This window comes from Panthera uncia (genome assembly GCF_023721935.1).
Source record: "Panthera uncia isolate 11264 chromosome A3 unlocalized genomic scaffold, Puncia_PCG_1.0 HiC_scaffold_11, whole genome shotgun sequence".
NCBI lineage: Eukaryota > Metazoa > Chordata > Mammalia > Carnivora > Felidae > Panthera > Panthera uncia.
In genome coordinates, this window is record NW_026057578.1 from 67,199,160 (window position 1) to 67,215,151 (window position 15,992).

Genomic DNA, 15,992 nt, shown 5'->3' on the forward strand with positions numbered 1-15,992 from the left:
GTCAATGAGCTGTTTTTTGTAGTCCATCTACCACTCTCCAGTACTGATGACTTCCACAGGATGAATGCTTTTGGTGGATAGAGCCTTCCTGCATAGTAGATGTATACAATGTATCTTCAAAATATTTAATCAAGTATTCCAATCTTTGGATAAGTTGTTCTTCAAATGAATATCATGTTCAAAATACTGGATATATGAGATGAATGGATTTACATATACTAGTACTCAACAAATATTTGAAGATTGAACTTATAAAAACGAAACAAAATTAATTTATATAAAAGCCAGACAGCTAAACAAGTTGTAGAGAAGGATAATGCTTATGTACCTTGTAAAAGTATATGACATTTCTTTGATGCTTTCTTAATACTCACTGAACCATTTATCTTCAGTTATTTTTATAAAAAAAAGTTTTTTCTATTTCCAATGTGTGTTTGGTTCTTAACATTTTAGGGAATTTTGAAATCCTTTGAAGATTTGATGAACCTTAGATTCTCTCCCCAGAAGAATACTTCTCTAAATCTATCTGTCAAATTTTACTAATAAATATTGCTAGAGGTTACTAACTCCTGGTGCCTAATCACTGGACTCTGGAGATCTGTGTCTCACAGGTCAAGAATCCTTGAGCTGTTTACTACTGATAAATTTTATACAGCTGTCATCTTTAAAATTTCATAAATTAAAAAAATATATATATAATGTTTATTTATTTTTGAGAGAGAGAGAAAGTGTAAGAGGGGAAGGGGCAGAGAGAGAGGGAGACATAGAATCTGAAGCAGGCTCCAGGCTCTTGAGCTGTCAGCACAGAGCCCAATGTGGGGCTGGAACTCATGAATCATGAGTTCATGACCTGAGCCAAAACCAAGAGTCAGATGCTTAACTGACCGAGACACCTAGGTGCCCCTAAAATTTCATAAATTTTTAAGGTAAGCTACATTACACAGCCTTTAATTTAGAAATTAAGAAGAGATAGTTTGTTTCCCCAGTATATTTAAAAGTTATGAGTAAATAAGAAAGAAATATATGTCTAGAACAACGTAGGTATAAAATGGATTAAGTACTCATGTTCAAACCTTGTACTGTAAAAATGGGGATAAAGACTGCGTTTGTTTCTATCACATTATCAAAGGGCAGAGTTTTAAATCCATTTCCAACTCTTGGACTAAAACTCACAAAGAGTAACTGATAGGTCATCTCATTTCTACAGTCACTTTGCTTTCGCAAAAAAAAAAAAAAAATGTGGGAAATGAAAAAGTATATTCCTTTACACACTTGTTTTTTGCATTTTTATTTTTCAAATAGCACAACCTGAGCAAACATTTTTAACATGTTTTCTTGAATTTATTATTATGGAAAATAATAGTATACAAGTAGCCACCTTTTCTTTGCACTTAGTTGTGCAAGGCACATTAGTTCTTATTATCCTTACTACCCTATGGGGTTGGTATCATTGCCCTAAATTTACTGAGAAAAGTGAGTCAGAGAAGTTAGATAACTTGTAGCTAGTAAATTATAGTATTGGAAATTAATCACAGATTTATTTAAATTACACTGCTTTTTATAGAGAAAAATCTTATGTATGAAATCAGCATCTTCCTGTTGTTTTTAACTGCTTCTAGGAGTTTGCAGTTTCCTGTAGAGCAAGACGGACAAATACAAACAAAGGTACATTTAGTGGCTGTATCGTTAAGTGTATGAGGGTAGACATGCTTAATGAATATCAAAACCCAGAAAAATAGAGGTGGTACTCTTCTCCTGGTTGTCTAAAGGACAGGTTTTCCTTTCAAATTCAGTCTTCCTTACTGGGCCACTTGGTCCCCAAATGGTGCCGCATGTACTTTTTTGAAATCAATAAATCCACAGTTGTATTAAGAAATATTTTATTAACAAAACAGTAAATTCCACTTGCTTAGCATTTCCAATAATGGAGAAATTGGCCTTGCAACAGAAAAAACAAAACAAAACCCTTAGATACCCAATCACACAAAGCACTAGAAGGGTAGGGTCATGTGGCCTTTCTTTGATGTTTTGGGGATTGACCACCTCACACATTATTGTAGTATTTGTTTTTTGTTTTAAAAAGGCAACACATTACATGGATAAAAAAGAAGCATACTCAATCAGAAAAGTTACAGTCTAGAGATGTAATCAAATTTATGCCAGGTAGTGTGATATCCTGTTAACTGCCAACTATTCATGGAACCCTGATACATTTGGTATGAAGATACTTGGGATCTTATTCATGTCTTTTTTTTCTCTCTAGCTCATGTTCCTCTCTTTTCTTTCTCCATTCAAAAAGAAAGAAAGAAGAAAAAAAATTGCTAGATTTTGTGTAGGCCAATAACATTAGAAATATTTTTACTGACAATATTAGATCATTGCATGAAATTTTAAAATTTATGCTGGAAAGAAATATTGAGATCAACTCCAAACAACATCCTTCATAGATATACTTCTTATAAATACCATTATTTATTTTCTATCATATTTTAGAATCTTTCCAGATGGAAACTAGTTTGAGTTCAATAGAGCAAATGGAAAAGCAACCATTTCTTTTTAAAACCTCAAGATGTAAATTAGTGGTTTCATATTTACCTTCTTATTTCACTGGCTTTCCCTGAGTAAGACTGAATTAGAGAAAAAAAAAAAGACATGAATTCTTAAAGCGAGCAAATTAAAAAAAAAGAAGAAGAAAATCTGAAACACAAGTTATGGATACTAAATTTTAGTTTTAAACCTCCACTTTCTGGGTCATGAGAAGCCTTTTAGACTTTTCACACACCACAATTACTTGGCAACCATAGATAGTGGTGATTTGCTATGAATTATACATATTTCTAAGGTGCTGTATGTCTGAAATCCAGGCCACTTCTTGGCTTTTTTCATCAACTGAAGTATCGCAAAAGATGTTTTGCATTTTTTGCCTTTGCTGATTAAAGCTCATGGTAAAGGTATTCTCTTTTATGAAATCTAAAATCATTCTTTTAGGAGATGTTAAAGTAATGCGACCAATTTTTACTGAGGCATCACCTTCCAATCTAATAATGCATTTCCTTTGCATTACCTGCTCATGTTAATAATTTATTGCTATGAACATCATTGAAACAATATGCAAAAACAAGTGTGTCATCTATACTTTTCTATCGCTTAATGTGTGTTAAACTAAAACTATATTTAATGATATATATGTAAAATCAGAAAAGTTAAAATATGGTCAATAATCAACAGAGAATGATATTTTTAGATGGATACTAACACAATTGTTGAAAATACTTTCTTAGTTGAGAAAATGTTTACTTTCCAAAGTATTTATCATGCACATCAGGTTCAGAGTGTGTGTGTGTGCGTGTGTGTGCGTGTGTGCGTATATATATATATATATACATATATATATATATATATATATATATATATATATATATGATTTTATTGGAAACAAAGTTTTCAATTGCAGCAGCCAGGGTTAAGCTGTAGATTAACCAATTTTGCTTCTGTAACCTCCCAACATAATGTTTCATATGCATGCAGCAATACACCAGTGATATTCTATTTGGTAAGAAAAGGTTCCATTTCATTAGGGACTAAAATCTTCCCAGGGTTTCTTGGGAGCATGATCTCAATGAAGCAAATCACCCCATTTGTCACTAATACCTTGGCACAACTATCTTCCTTCCTTCCTGCTTTTCAATTTGTCAGTAAATATTTGCTGTTATATATATGTTCAGGTTTTCCATCATATCTGATGGATTCCTCTGGATGTGTGTGTGTGTGTGTGTGTGTGTGTTTGTGACTGTAAATGGTGAAAATATATGAAAAATGTGAGTATTTGGGGGAGAAAAGAAGATTATAAGATACATATGTATATATTTTACCTTCTAATTCACACCTTTCATACAAATACTAAAACTTAATTGCAACAGAATGAAGGCTGTACATGTTAGAAAAAAAAAGCTGAGTCTTTTTATATACATTCATACATATCTTCCTTAGAATAAACACTACATTGTAATTTTTTTTAAAAAAAGTAAGTAATTGTGGCAATTTATAATGGTGGCAAAAAACAAAAAACAAAAACAAAAACAAAAACCCTGAAATAATTGTTGCTCCGATGTCATAAAACTCCCTATACTTAGCAACACTTATAACATTGAATTTACCAAAAATGGCTGAAGAGCAGAGATATATTTTGCATTTTCTATACAACAGGCTATAAAACGTCACTTATCACAGTCCAGAAAGCACACAGAGATGGATTTTATATAAACATATGTAATAACATATTAAGCGTGCATGAAAATTTCCCAATGATTGCATCTATGCCCTCTTGGGTTTTTTTGTTTGTTTTGAAATTTTAGTGTGAAAATGTGCCTTATATTTCACATTGTTGAAAATAAGGCCTCCATACTTTTTTATTCTCTCACAACCAGAAAGGGGCTTTTTGAATGTGTTCCTACACGAGTCTTCAAAAAAGCCAGCACTTTGTTTCAAATGCAAGTTCCAACCACTGTTCCAGCTGCGCCAGGGGGTAAACCCAAAGGTTTGCAGTTTGGGTCATTCCAAATGACACCGTCTTCTCTGGCAATCGGGCTAACTGACTTCTCAGGAAAGCGCTAGCACTTTGGCTAAATCCAGGATCATAGGTAGCTTCTTTTTTTTTTTTTTTTTTTTTTGGTGTGTGTGTGTGTGTGTATGTGTGTGTGTGTTGTGTGTTGCGTTGTTTTTGTGTTGTGCCTTGATGTTGTAATACTCCTTTGCTTTATGAATGCGTGCGGTCATCACTGTCTTTTAGAAATGTTCCAGCAACATAAAGACAGGCAGAGTAAATGAAAACACTGTGGATGTTAGGGAATTTATTGGCCCCTGTTTGTTTTTGTTTTGTTTTTCTTTCTTTTTTGGAGAAACAAGAGCATGAGATACTTGTTTTTACTTTTTTAAAAACAGTCTTTCCTTCCTGATTGCATTCCCTGTCTTCTTTTGTATGTGCTTCGTAAAAAGGAAAGTAAATAAGTTTATATTATGTCTCAGATAAAATGAAGACTATTTCTATACAAGGGTCTTTTTTAAGATCTTGGGATCAGACGTAATACTCTTTATCCTTGTTTTTCTTATTTTTGTTGGCGCTTTTCGCACTGCTGGGTTGTTTCTCCTTTACAACAGCCCCGTTGGACTGTGCTGAGTTACTGATGTAGTTTCGACTCTCGTCCACATGATACGAGCCTTCATCCCGGTTTCTGTACTTGTACATGGCATAGAGGAGAATGAGAATGCACAGGGCGGCGGCAGCTACGATCCCCACCACCATGCCTGTGGTGCTGCTGGACTCCCGAATCACTTCCGCTGAGCCTGGGTACGGCTCTCGCCCGCCTGCTCGGGTTGGGTTAGCTGTAGGAAAGAAGGTGAGAACAACGTAGTGTGATTACTGAGTTCACCGAATGCCCAAGAGCTATATTAACATGTACCATCTATTTGCATGCCTAAACGAGTAACACCTACGGCTTTAGTGAAAGGTATTCTGCTGCTGCTAAATGTAGCAATCCCTAGGCCTCATGCTCACTAGAGACTAGGGACTAGGAATCAAAGCGCTTGGGGAGAGATCTGTTGCCATCTTTTCTTTATCAAAGATTAATTTTATTAACATGATATTGTAAGTGCAGCCCCAAATAAGCTTCTGTAGCTCTTAAGGGCCATGTTGATGTGTTAGGTGAAAAATTATAAACCCAACGTGGTAAATACAATCATAATGACACTACCTTATACTATCAGAGGGTATTAATTTAACAACCAAATTGAGGTTCATATGGAACACTTGGGCTAGCTCTGGAATCTGAATTATTATAGCTAAATTTAGTATTATTTTAGAAGTCATAGTGCCTCATACAGTAATGAATACAGTATTGAACAAAAAGATAATCTAGGCATTTTGAATAGACTAATTGCTTGCTTGTAAAACCGTGATGTTAGTCACAGTTTACAAACTAAAATAAAAATAAATCCTTTTGTGTTGGAGGTTTTATTCACATAAGTATATATGTATCAACCATTCATTAGCAGTGGTTGAGTGATGACCAAAACTAAATTTGGGAGGGGGAAGTAGGAAAATATTTTTTTCTCAGTTTTATAGGCTATCTAGGTTGGGTATGAGTCAAATTTCAGTACTTAATAGATAATAAATAAAAGACTGGCTTGCACATTTTTCTTCAACTGGCAAAAATCTCATTCAGTCTTTCCAAAGGATAAATAAAGCTCTTCCATGAGTATAAGAAATGGATTACAGGGTGCATTAATATCTTCTCCAAGGCATAGTTAGGCATCGAAATTGGGGATAAATGGAGAGAAAAAGTCCTGGGATTTAATTTGTAAATGGGGGTGGGGCACCTATTTTTCTCTACACAATAAACTTCTTCTTTGAAAGAATTTTTAGAAGATAAGCAACTGTACAGAGATAAAAATCTGTCCTATCTCTGACCCTAGGTCATTTTCCTCTATGGTTTATGTTTTCTTTCTCTGAATCTGTGTCCTCTCTTTTGTCTTACAGAAAAAAAAGATTACTTTTCAGACGTAGTGGATTAAAAATGCTATAATTTTCAAAATATTATTTTTTCTAAATTAGGCAGCATGAATTAAAATAATCTCAAGGTTGTATATATATCAGATATATAGGTGTGTGTGTGTGTGTGTGTGTGTGTATGGTTTGTGTGTTTATAGAAATTGAACAAGAACACTAAAGTTGTGCTTTTATTATACTACTATTAAACATCATTTAGTAGCTATTTTTTAATATTTTTACAAAATTTCCTATTTAATACTGGGAGTAATTTATCAGCCATAGCTCTGTACTGCTTTGTAATTCCATTTCCGAACATCACCAAGGTTTCTTCTGCCTAAATGTGGGTTTCTTGCTGTCACTTTCCTTTCCTTCCCCAGACAAAGCCTTACAAATATAGTCACTTACAAAGTAACAGCTCTTGGTCTCAAAGCAGCAATATGCTGTGTTCTGGAGCTGTAAAATGTATCAGGTGAAACCTTTCTATGCTGAATATGTCACTGCTTGTTTTACAAAAGCCCATGTAATGTTGCTGAATAAAAAGCCTTGGAGTTGCTCCTGTGGCCAAGGTGGAACCAGACAAAGACTATAATCCACAGCATTTGATTACAGGAAATTAATTTCCTCTCAAGAAGAATAGAATGTACTGCAGGAACTCTGTCACTACCTCACAAACCAGAGGCAGCACTTTCTCTTTCAAATACAGTCATCTTTGCCAAAGTCTGCCAATTAACTCAGCTGCGAACTTTCACTAAATGACAACTTTTTACTTGCTCATTTGTGGATCACTCTTTTAACATGGTGTCTCAAGAGCTAAAGAAAGGATTTTATTTAAATGTTACCTAAATCTTTTCCCCCAACCTGATGGTGTGTTTTTATTTTAAACACATTTTCGTAATTATCTCACTTTGTCTGTCAGAAAAGAATAGGGAGAATGGAGACAAAATCCTAACCATATAGTTCATGCTAGGAAGACTTTAGAGTTTTAAAGAAATGCAGGGTTTAAATGTTCTATACTAAGAATGTATATGTTCATTTTTTTCTAGTTAGGATTTGGTATCCTAAATGGACTACCTTATCCAAGAATTGTAATCTTATTTTTATCTGCTCAAATATTTCTTTATTATTTTATTTTATTTACCAATTTACTTTTTTTTTTTTTTTTTTTTTTTTTTTTTGAGAGAGAGAGAGAGTGAGGGAGGGAGGGGCAGAGGAAGGTGGAGAGAGGAATCCCAAGCAGACTCCGTGCACAGCACGGAGTCTGACTTGGGGCTTGATCTCACAACCTGAGGATAATGACTTGAGCCAAAATCAAGAGTCTGATTCTTAACTGACTGAGCCACCCAGGCACCCCACTGCTCAAATATTTCTGATCTATGTTCACAACAACTGTGTAGGCAGCACAGCAGCCACAAGTTGATATCAACAATTGATGTTACAAGAATGAGATGTAAAGAAAGACCAAAGCAAAGCCTCAAACGCTTCAAGTCTGCCATACAGGCATTCGATAAACACCTCCTATTTAGGGAAAATACTTGCCTTTTTTTGCAACTCCAGCCAAAACGTTGCCTAAGTCACATGCAGGCCTAAAAATATCTCTGTAACCCATATGTAAATAAAGATTCTAAATATCGTTTTTTAAAAATAACCTACCCAAAATGCTAAAACCCAATGATAAAACATTTTATCCTTTTTTTCCCTGATTCACATTAAAAAATTAATAGCCACCATTGATATTATTATAGGCCTGTTTGGAATATGCAGTTGCTTCCATGTCTCACTGATTATTTAGTAATTTTTTTCTGTTTTTGCTTCAAATCTGAAGGATAAGTGACATTTTTCTTAACTTTTGTGCTAATATCAGAACTATTTATACACTAAAGACATCTCTCCCAGATGTACAATAAAAGGCTGAGAAATTTAAATACACTTATGAATTATAAATGTGGCTTCACTTATTGTTATTAATGGTTTATTTTGATGATCACTGGAAAACCTCTGAGGAAATTTCATATTAATTTAAATGTAGAGAAAAGTAGAAATGGCTCAAAAGGCTAAATGCCTTCCTATATAATTTGACTACAATTTTATATCAAAGAGAAACTCAGTCCTCTCTTAACCCTTTATGACAATGAGAAAAAGGGAATTTAATCAGCAAAATCCATAACCAATTCTTTTATTTCCTGCATTTGAGAATTTTGTATTCGCTTTACATTCCATAATACATTAAATCAAGACATTTTAAGTAAATAAAACAATCTATATGTGTTTTCTCAGCAGTGCTAAAAAAAACAAACAAACGAACTAAAATGTACTTTTACTCTATTTCCCTTTCTCTATCCCACCAGGTGATGAGAATATTTTAAAAGCAGAGAAGAACACTTTGAAAACACTTATAAAAAAGAGAGTAGGGGAGGGAGCTAAAGGCATGGAATATGTACAAATTAGCAGTAATTTGTACTGCTTACAGGTAAACTGTAACTGACTTACAAGAAAACGAAGCTAACTGGACCAGAAGCATAAGGGGCCAAGGTCCGTGGAAAACGTTAGCAGGACTGGGGATGGGTATTAAATAGGCCAAAGCATGTGAGTATCCTTTGGTGTGACTGGAAATGCAAGTTAAGCTTTCAACTGCGGTGGTGGCACACATACTTTGATTTGAGGCTAGGTTGCAAGCAAAAAAAAAAAAAAAAAGAGTAGATGAAATATCCTAAGTGTTTATGCCCACTTATATCCTATTTCAGTGATTCATAAAGTAGAGAAGCATTGTGAATTATACACAATTTATGCAAACACTGAAACAATAGATTATTTTACTCCCATGTAATTCATGCCCATCATCATCTACCCTCAGAATCAACTGGAATGGAGCGTAAATTACAAGGTCTACTACCTGTGGGGAAAGCACATATGCACACCTGAATGGCAATATGAAGGCTTTTGATTTCTGCTGGCATTTTTGCCTAAATGATGCAGAAGCCATTTACTGCATGGGCAAGGACAAAAAGCTTTCTAAAGGGTTATAACCTCTTTCACAGAAGCTACTTGTCAACTAAATGGCTATGAAAATATTCGTGAGGCTCATGGACAGGTAAACAGGGTTATCATAATGGACAGACGAGGGGTGCCTGGGTGGCTCAGTTGGTTAAGCACCTGACTTCAGCTTGGGTCATGATCTCATGGTTTGTGGGTTCAAGCCCCATGTCAGGCTCTGTGCTGCCAGCTCCGAGCCTGGAACCTGCTTCCAATTCTGTGTCTCCCTGTCTCTCTTCCCCTTCCCCACTCACGCTCTGTCTCTCTCTCTCTCTCAAAAATAAATAAAAAACATAAAGGGCAGATGAAAACTGGTTCTTTAATTCTCTCCTTCTCTATCTCTTTCAAATATTTGGCAAGATCTGAGGGTCTCTACATAGTCTTCTTTGGCCCTAATTAATAAGGAATCCTGTATGTTAGCTCTGTGAATTTTCTTGTTTTTCATTGATTGATACCATGATTATTTATGTAGGCATAGTCTTTCATGTAGTAGGACAGTTATTAACATATTTCCACATCACACCCTAAGCCAATTTATCATATCAGATAAAAATTCATTATGGAAAATGCACAGCAAATGTAAAAGACATACTCCAGTGCCTTGTCATATAAAAACATTAAAAATGCATTTGTTGCTTTCATAAAAAATTAAAAAGTAAACTATTTAAAATTCTAACTTATCCTTAAGTTTTGCTGAGATAGTTATTTTAAACTACGAGGACAGGAAAAGAAATTGTCCTGATGTATGTTCTTTCTTTATTTTTGACAGTCTTTGGCAGTGCATCTGTGAGAGAGCATCATTTCCCCCAAATAAGAACTCATTTAGATCCAGTTAAAAAACACCATGGAACAAACATGTTTAAGTGATATATTAAGCTACAGCAGAGAACAGAACGGAGAAGACTGTGGCAGGTCTCATTTCTTACCAGCTCCTCTGGCGTCTCTGCCACCTACTCCACGTTCCTCTCTGTTCTTCCTTCTACGTCTTCCCCCCTCTCTACCTCTTCTGTGCATCTCTCTCCCAGTTCAGCACTTGTCCTTGAAGGTGGCCCTCAGACAGCACAGTGGGCCAGCATGGTGTTCAATGAGTAACAAAACTTATTGCCAAGTTCCTAATTTCAAACCACAATACAAAATAGTCCTTACTGGCCCCCCCCAAAAAGTCTAAATATGATTGTCTCATCAGAACATAGTCTTTGTGTTTCATATTGAAATGCTTTACTTTATAATACAGCCTTCTAAATTTGTTTACACAATACAATTATATGCCATATATATGTGTATATATATATATTTATAAATGCTATTTTATTACCAATTTTAAAAACTTTTGTTATGCAGATGAGGATGTGTGAGGAGCACATTAAGTCATTAAGCTTTGCACTGGGGCCTATATTTATCAGTTTGCCACTGTTTGTATCTAGTCATAGCCTTAGTTTATGCAAATGGGGAGTATAAAGCCCACGTTTATTTAGCAGGATAATTCACAACTAAAGTTCTAAAATAACTATGCATTTTGGAAGGTAAATTTTTGAACATTAGTCAATTTTTCCAAAGAGGTTTCACTTTGCAATGGAAAGTGTTTGGCATCCTTTGGTTATTCTTTCTGAGACTAGAAAAATAGCAATCAGATATTGTTATTAAAAAATAAAACTGCGCTTGATGTATGTTTTCACGATCCTGCACGAGAAATGATGCTTACAGTCCTAATTCCTGTCACATAAAATGACAGTTTGGTGGGTGGTGGGACCTTATATTTCCATTGATGAGTACACTAAGGCAATAACCATGCCATTAGATGCTCTTTTTATCACTCAAATTGTCATTTTTATGAAACTATTTTGTATACTTGGATGAGCTGTTCTTTCACTGTAATCTTATTATATTTATGTTGTTTCCAAACTTAGCTTTGTAGGGTGAGATTGCAGTTTCCAGGCAATTCTTATTGCTGGTTTTATTTCTACAATATAGACTGTTAGTGTATAGGTACGTCATCAACCATGACCCTGTCACATCAAGGATGAAGTAACAGTTTCATTATATGCTGAAGACAATGAAAAATCAGCTTTTGAGTTTTAAGAAAAAAAAAATTATAAGATATTGCCAATTTTAAGAAATAGTAAAGAATAAAATACACCAATGGTTAAAAAAAAAAAACAGAATATGAGCTATACATTTCAGATCAGTAGGGGTATATAACGGATTATGAAACTCTGCAATGTTCAACATTTATCATTCTGCTACTTGGAATTGTTAGATAACCTGCCTTACAATAATCCTTTTAAAAAACTGCTGGCAAGATGCATTTATTAAATTTTTTTCTCACTGAGAGTCTTTGACCAGTCTTTCTGGTTTTATCATAAATTAAACTAAAAGTAATCAATTTTAAATTTCTTTCTCCTCCCCACCTAGGAAAAAGAGCTGCCTAAAACGATCTCATTAGAACAGAGCACTGTACTGTGTTTTAATAGATGTGGAAGTTATTATAATTCTAGGCTAGTCTTCAAAATGGTTTCAGATTTATGGGGGAAGATTTGACTTTTCCAGTACCCAGTTTCATTAATACTGTGAAAAGAAAATTGAAATTGTAGGCTCCTGGGGTGTTTGTGAATTGAGATTAGCACAGTTTTGTTCTCCATCTCTAGAAAAATAAAGTTTATTATTTTTTCCATTTCTGTGCTTCAATACAACATGGGTCAGAAGAAACAATTACAATGCAGTCACTCACAAGAATGCATGTTCAAATGACACAGCTGCAAGAAAGCAGGTAGGCAATGATTTGCATGGCGTGCACTAATTTCAATTCATACTATGGTTGTCTGAGAGGTGATGAATGCTGGATGTTTCAAATCCCTCTCATTTTCCCTTCCCATCAACTCCACCCATGCCTTGCACATTCAGAAGTTTGCTCAGGCAGGTCAGACAAAACGCTTGAGAGAGGACATGTGTGACACATCATAGCCCTTCTAATGAAATGGAGATTCAGAAAGGACTTGGAAATCAATAAGCCTTTGCCACCTGTGTGGCTGCCAGGTCTAACACTTTCCCCTGCTACTTTCAAAGGCACAAAGGCCCATGTTTAAGGGGAAGTACAGAGGCCACCGCTGGGGGACTGAGGGGCTGTTATCTTCACCAGGAATCTAGGTACTATGTGGGAAGGGACACTGGCCACAGAAAAACTCATCATGTGCCTGGAGGACAGAAAGCACCAAACAGAACAAGCTACTACCTCAAATGGCACCACATGGAATTAAAAAGGCGATGGACAATCAAACCCTGTGTGACTTCGGTCAAGTGAAAACTAATTGAAGAACACATACATTCTCCCTCATCTCTGGGGCAAGCCATAGGATCATGGCATTTACTGAAACCTGTTCTTCAATCACCTTATACTCTGTAAACTATGTGTCTATAGCTCAATCATCTGTAGGCTTCATACACTTTTACATGGTCATTGTGCCCATAAGGCTTTATTAGAACGCTTGAAAGTGCCAAGTATCAATGTGACTACCATTCTCCTGGCCCTTTATGATCTGCCCACAGCTACTGACTCAAAATTCTCTTCCATTTCTCTCAAAGGAATTTTCAGTCTTAATTTTATTATGGCAATAAATAAAATTGGCCAATTCCCACAGGCCAATAAAGTTCTACCTACATGGCTGGCTCATAGGATCTTTTTCATCATGCCTAGCTGAATACTACTTATTCCTCAAAATTAGCTTGATGCACCATCTTTTGTGAAGTTTTCTAAGAATTATTCACTCTTTCTGTCAACTAATATATAGTGAAGTATAGTTATGTTCCAAGGACTTTACTAGGCCCTGGGAGTATAGATAGATAACCAAACACACTTGACATCTGCCCTCATGGGCCTTGATATATAATGAAGGAAAGAGACATGCAACAAAAAATCATGAAGTTAAAGTTGATACAACAGTTGGAGCCAGCATGTATGATGAAAGAAAATGGTAACTACCACGCAGGAGTAGAACAGGGGTTTCTGATTTAGACTGGGGAGTTGGAAAGACCTTTCTGAGTTTGTGACATTTTGGGTGAGACAGGGAAAAGGACTGGAGAGTAGTCAAGTGAAAAGTGGCCAGCAGAGTCTTCTAATCAGAAGGAATGAGGAGTAATGACTTAGAGGAAAGAAAAAGTTTACTTTTCAGAAACTAAACAAAAGCCTGAGTGGATGTTGCATAGTAGATGTTGTGGGAGAGTGAAAAGAAATTAGAAGATGGATATAAAACTTAACACACAGATCAGAGGCCATGCAAAGGAGTCATACATGATAAGATCAGCATATCTGGCTTCATAAATAATAACGCTTTTATGGGAAAAAAAGGTGTCACTAACAGTGAAAACGCAAATGAAAAGGAGAAGAGAAATATTTGTAGTACATATGACAGACCAAGAGTCAATACCTCTAAAATACAAAGAGCACGTATCAAGTAATATGGAAAAAGTAAAACAAACAATCCACTGGATGAATGGACAAAAATGTGCACAGGCAAGTGAAGAAAAGAAGATCTGAATGGGTGATTAAATGTAGGACAAGATGCTCAACTTACAATGGAAGTCAAAATAAAATAAGGAGGTTTTTTTTACCAACAAACTTACAGGAATAAAGAAGAAAGAAATGGTGACATGGTAAGCATATTTATTTGGGAAATGGGCAATTTTACTGGTGAGAATATGAAGTTTTCAGTCATTTTTAAGAAGCAATCTAATAACATCTATTAACATTTTAAAAAAGATTAAATCACAGCTGGAGGATGGGTACATGTGAGTTCATTATACAATTCCCTCTAACATTATATGCTTGAAATTTACAATAGTAAAAGATAAAAAAACCCAAATATTTAAATCATGCAACCCCAGTTTGGGGAACACAGTCTACATAATTAAATACACCAGCACATAAATATATAAATATAGGATGTTTGTTATAATGTTATGAGAGGAAAAGAAACAAAGGGAAAAACTTAAGAGATTAATGACAAGGTTATGGTTGAATAAATTATGGAACACGCATAGTCTAGAATTTTAATAAAGTTGAAAATAGGAGTTAGAGTTAAATATGTTGACCTGAAAGATGTACATAACATGTCAATAAAGGAGAAAAGCAAGTTTAATTCATATAGTGTGCATCCATTTCTATAAAGCAAGAGAGAAAAACAACTCTTTTTTTTTTTTTTTTTTTTTAAAGAAAGGCAGACCGCCACGTGCAGCGCCTCATTTGGATGTGTCTGGAGTCTTGGAAGCTTGACTACCCTACGTTCTCCTACAAATGGACCTTGAGAGCTTGTTTGGAGGTTCTAGCATGGGAGCGCAGCTACTCGTATACCCTTGACCGAAGAACGGTCCTCCTCTATCGGGGAAGGTCGTCCTCTTCGACCGAGCGCGCAGCTTCGGGAGGGACGCACATGGAGCGGTGAGGGAGGAAGGAGACACCCGCCTAGCCAGCCAGATCAGCCGAATCAACCCTGGCGATCAATGGGGTGACAGATGTCGCAGCCAGATCGCCCTCACATCCGAAAAACAACTCTTTTAATGTATTTAATAGGAACATGGTGAAAGGTATATGAAAGATTCACGCCAAGTTGTTATTATCGGTTCATGTATGGAGGTGGGGGGGAAAAAGGGAAAATAAAATCAAGTAGAATTAAAATCACATAATTAAAATTCTTTAACAAGTATTTACTGAGTAACAACAATTTACCAGGTACCATGTAAGATGTTGAGGATATCAAGGTACCCAAGAGTATTAGAAACGCAATGGAAAATGTGATAAAATAAGACAATTTTAAATTTAAAAATGCAATAAAAGAAGAAGACACAAAAAATGGTACTAAGAGAGAGAGAAATGAGGCTTTAGACAGGGACATCAGGAAAAGTTTCTTGGAGTGGAAGGTATTTGAAATGAGACTCAAAGGAAAAGAAGGATCCAGGTTTCTAGATTGAACTCTGGAAAGCCACTAAGGATTAAGAAGGAAAACGTTGAGACAAAATGGCCTGAAGCTGCAGGAACAGAATCAAGAAGACTGCATGGGAGGATTTGCAGGAAATCTAACTTAATCCTCGTCTTCCCTTAACCGTATTTTACATCATCCATTTTAGTATGGGGCCCACACTATTGTGAAAGTTTACTTAAGTTTTTCATTTCTGTTGGGTGGATTTTTTGCTTCCAGTCTATATTGCTAGTCCTTTTATAGTTACCTGTAACTCTATTTGTTTTTTCTACCACTTCCCTCACCTTCTAACATCAAATGAAGATTGTGCACACAAGCTACAAGATGTATGTTTTCCGACTGATTAGAAGATGAGATTTTTGTAAGTTCATAAATTTTCAGGAGTAGACTGGGGTGAATTTAACCATTAAGAAAATGTGAGAGACCTCTGATTTCAAAGTTTTAAG

At 35.4% G+C, this 15,992-nt stretch overlaps 1 protein-coding gene across 1 annotated transcript in view; it reads right to left on the reverse strand.

Moving 5' to 3' along the window:
• Window positions 1-3,405: 3,405 nt before the first annotated feature.
• Window positions 3,406-15,992, reverse strand: part of LOC125936994 (neurexin-1-beta) — a 132,130-nt gene continuing 119,543 nt past the window's right edge. The window contains exon 4 of the mRNA XM_049651463.1: window positions 3,406-5,382. Coding sequence (XP_049507420.1) covers window positions 5,075-5,382 — 308 coding nt within the window. The 3' untranslated portion in view covers window positions 3,406-5,074. The remainder of the gene's footprint in view (window positions 5,383-15,992) is intronic.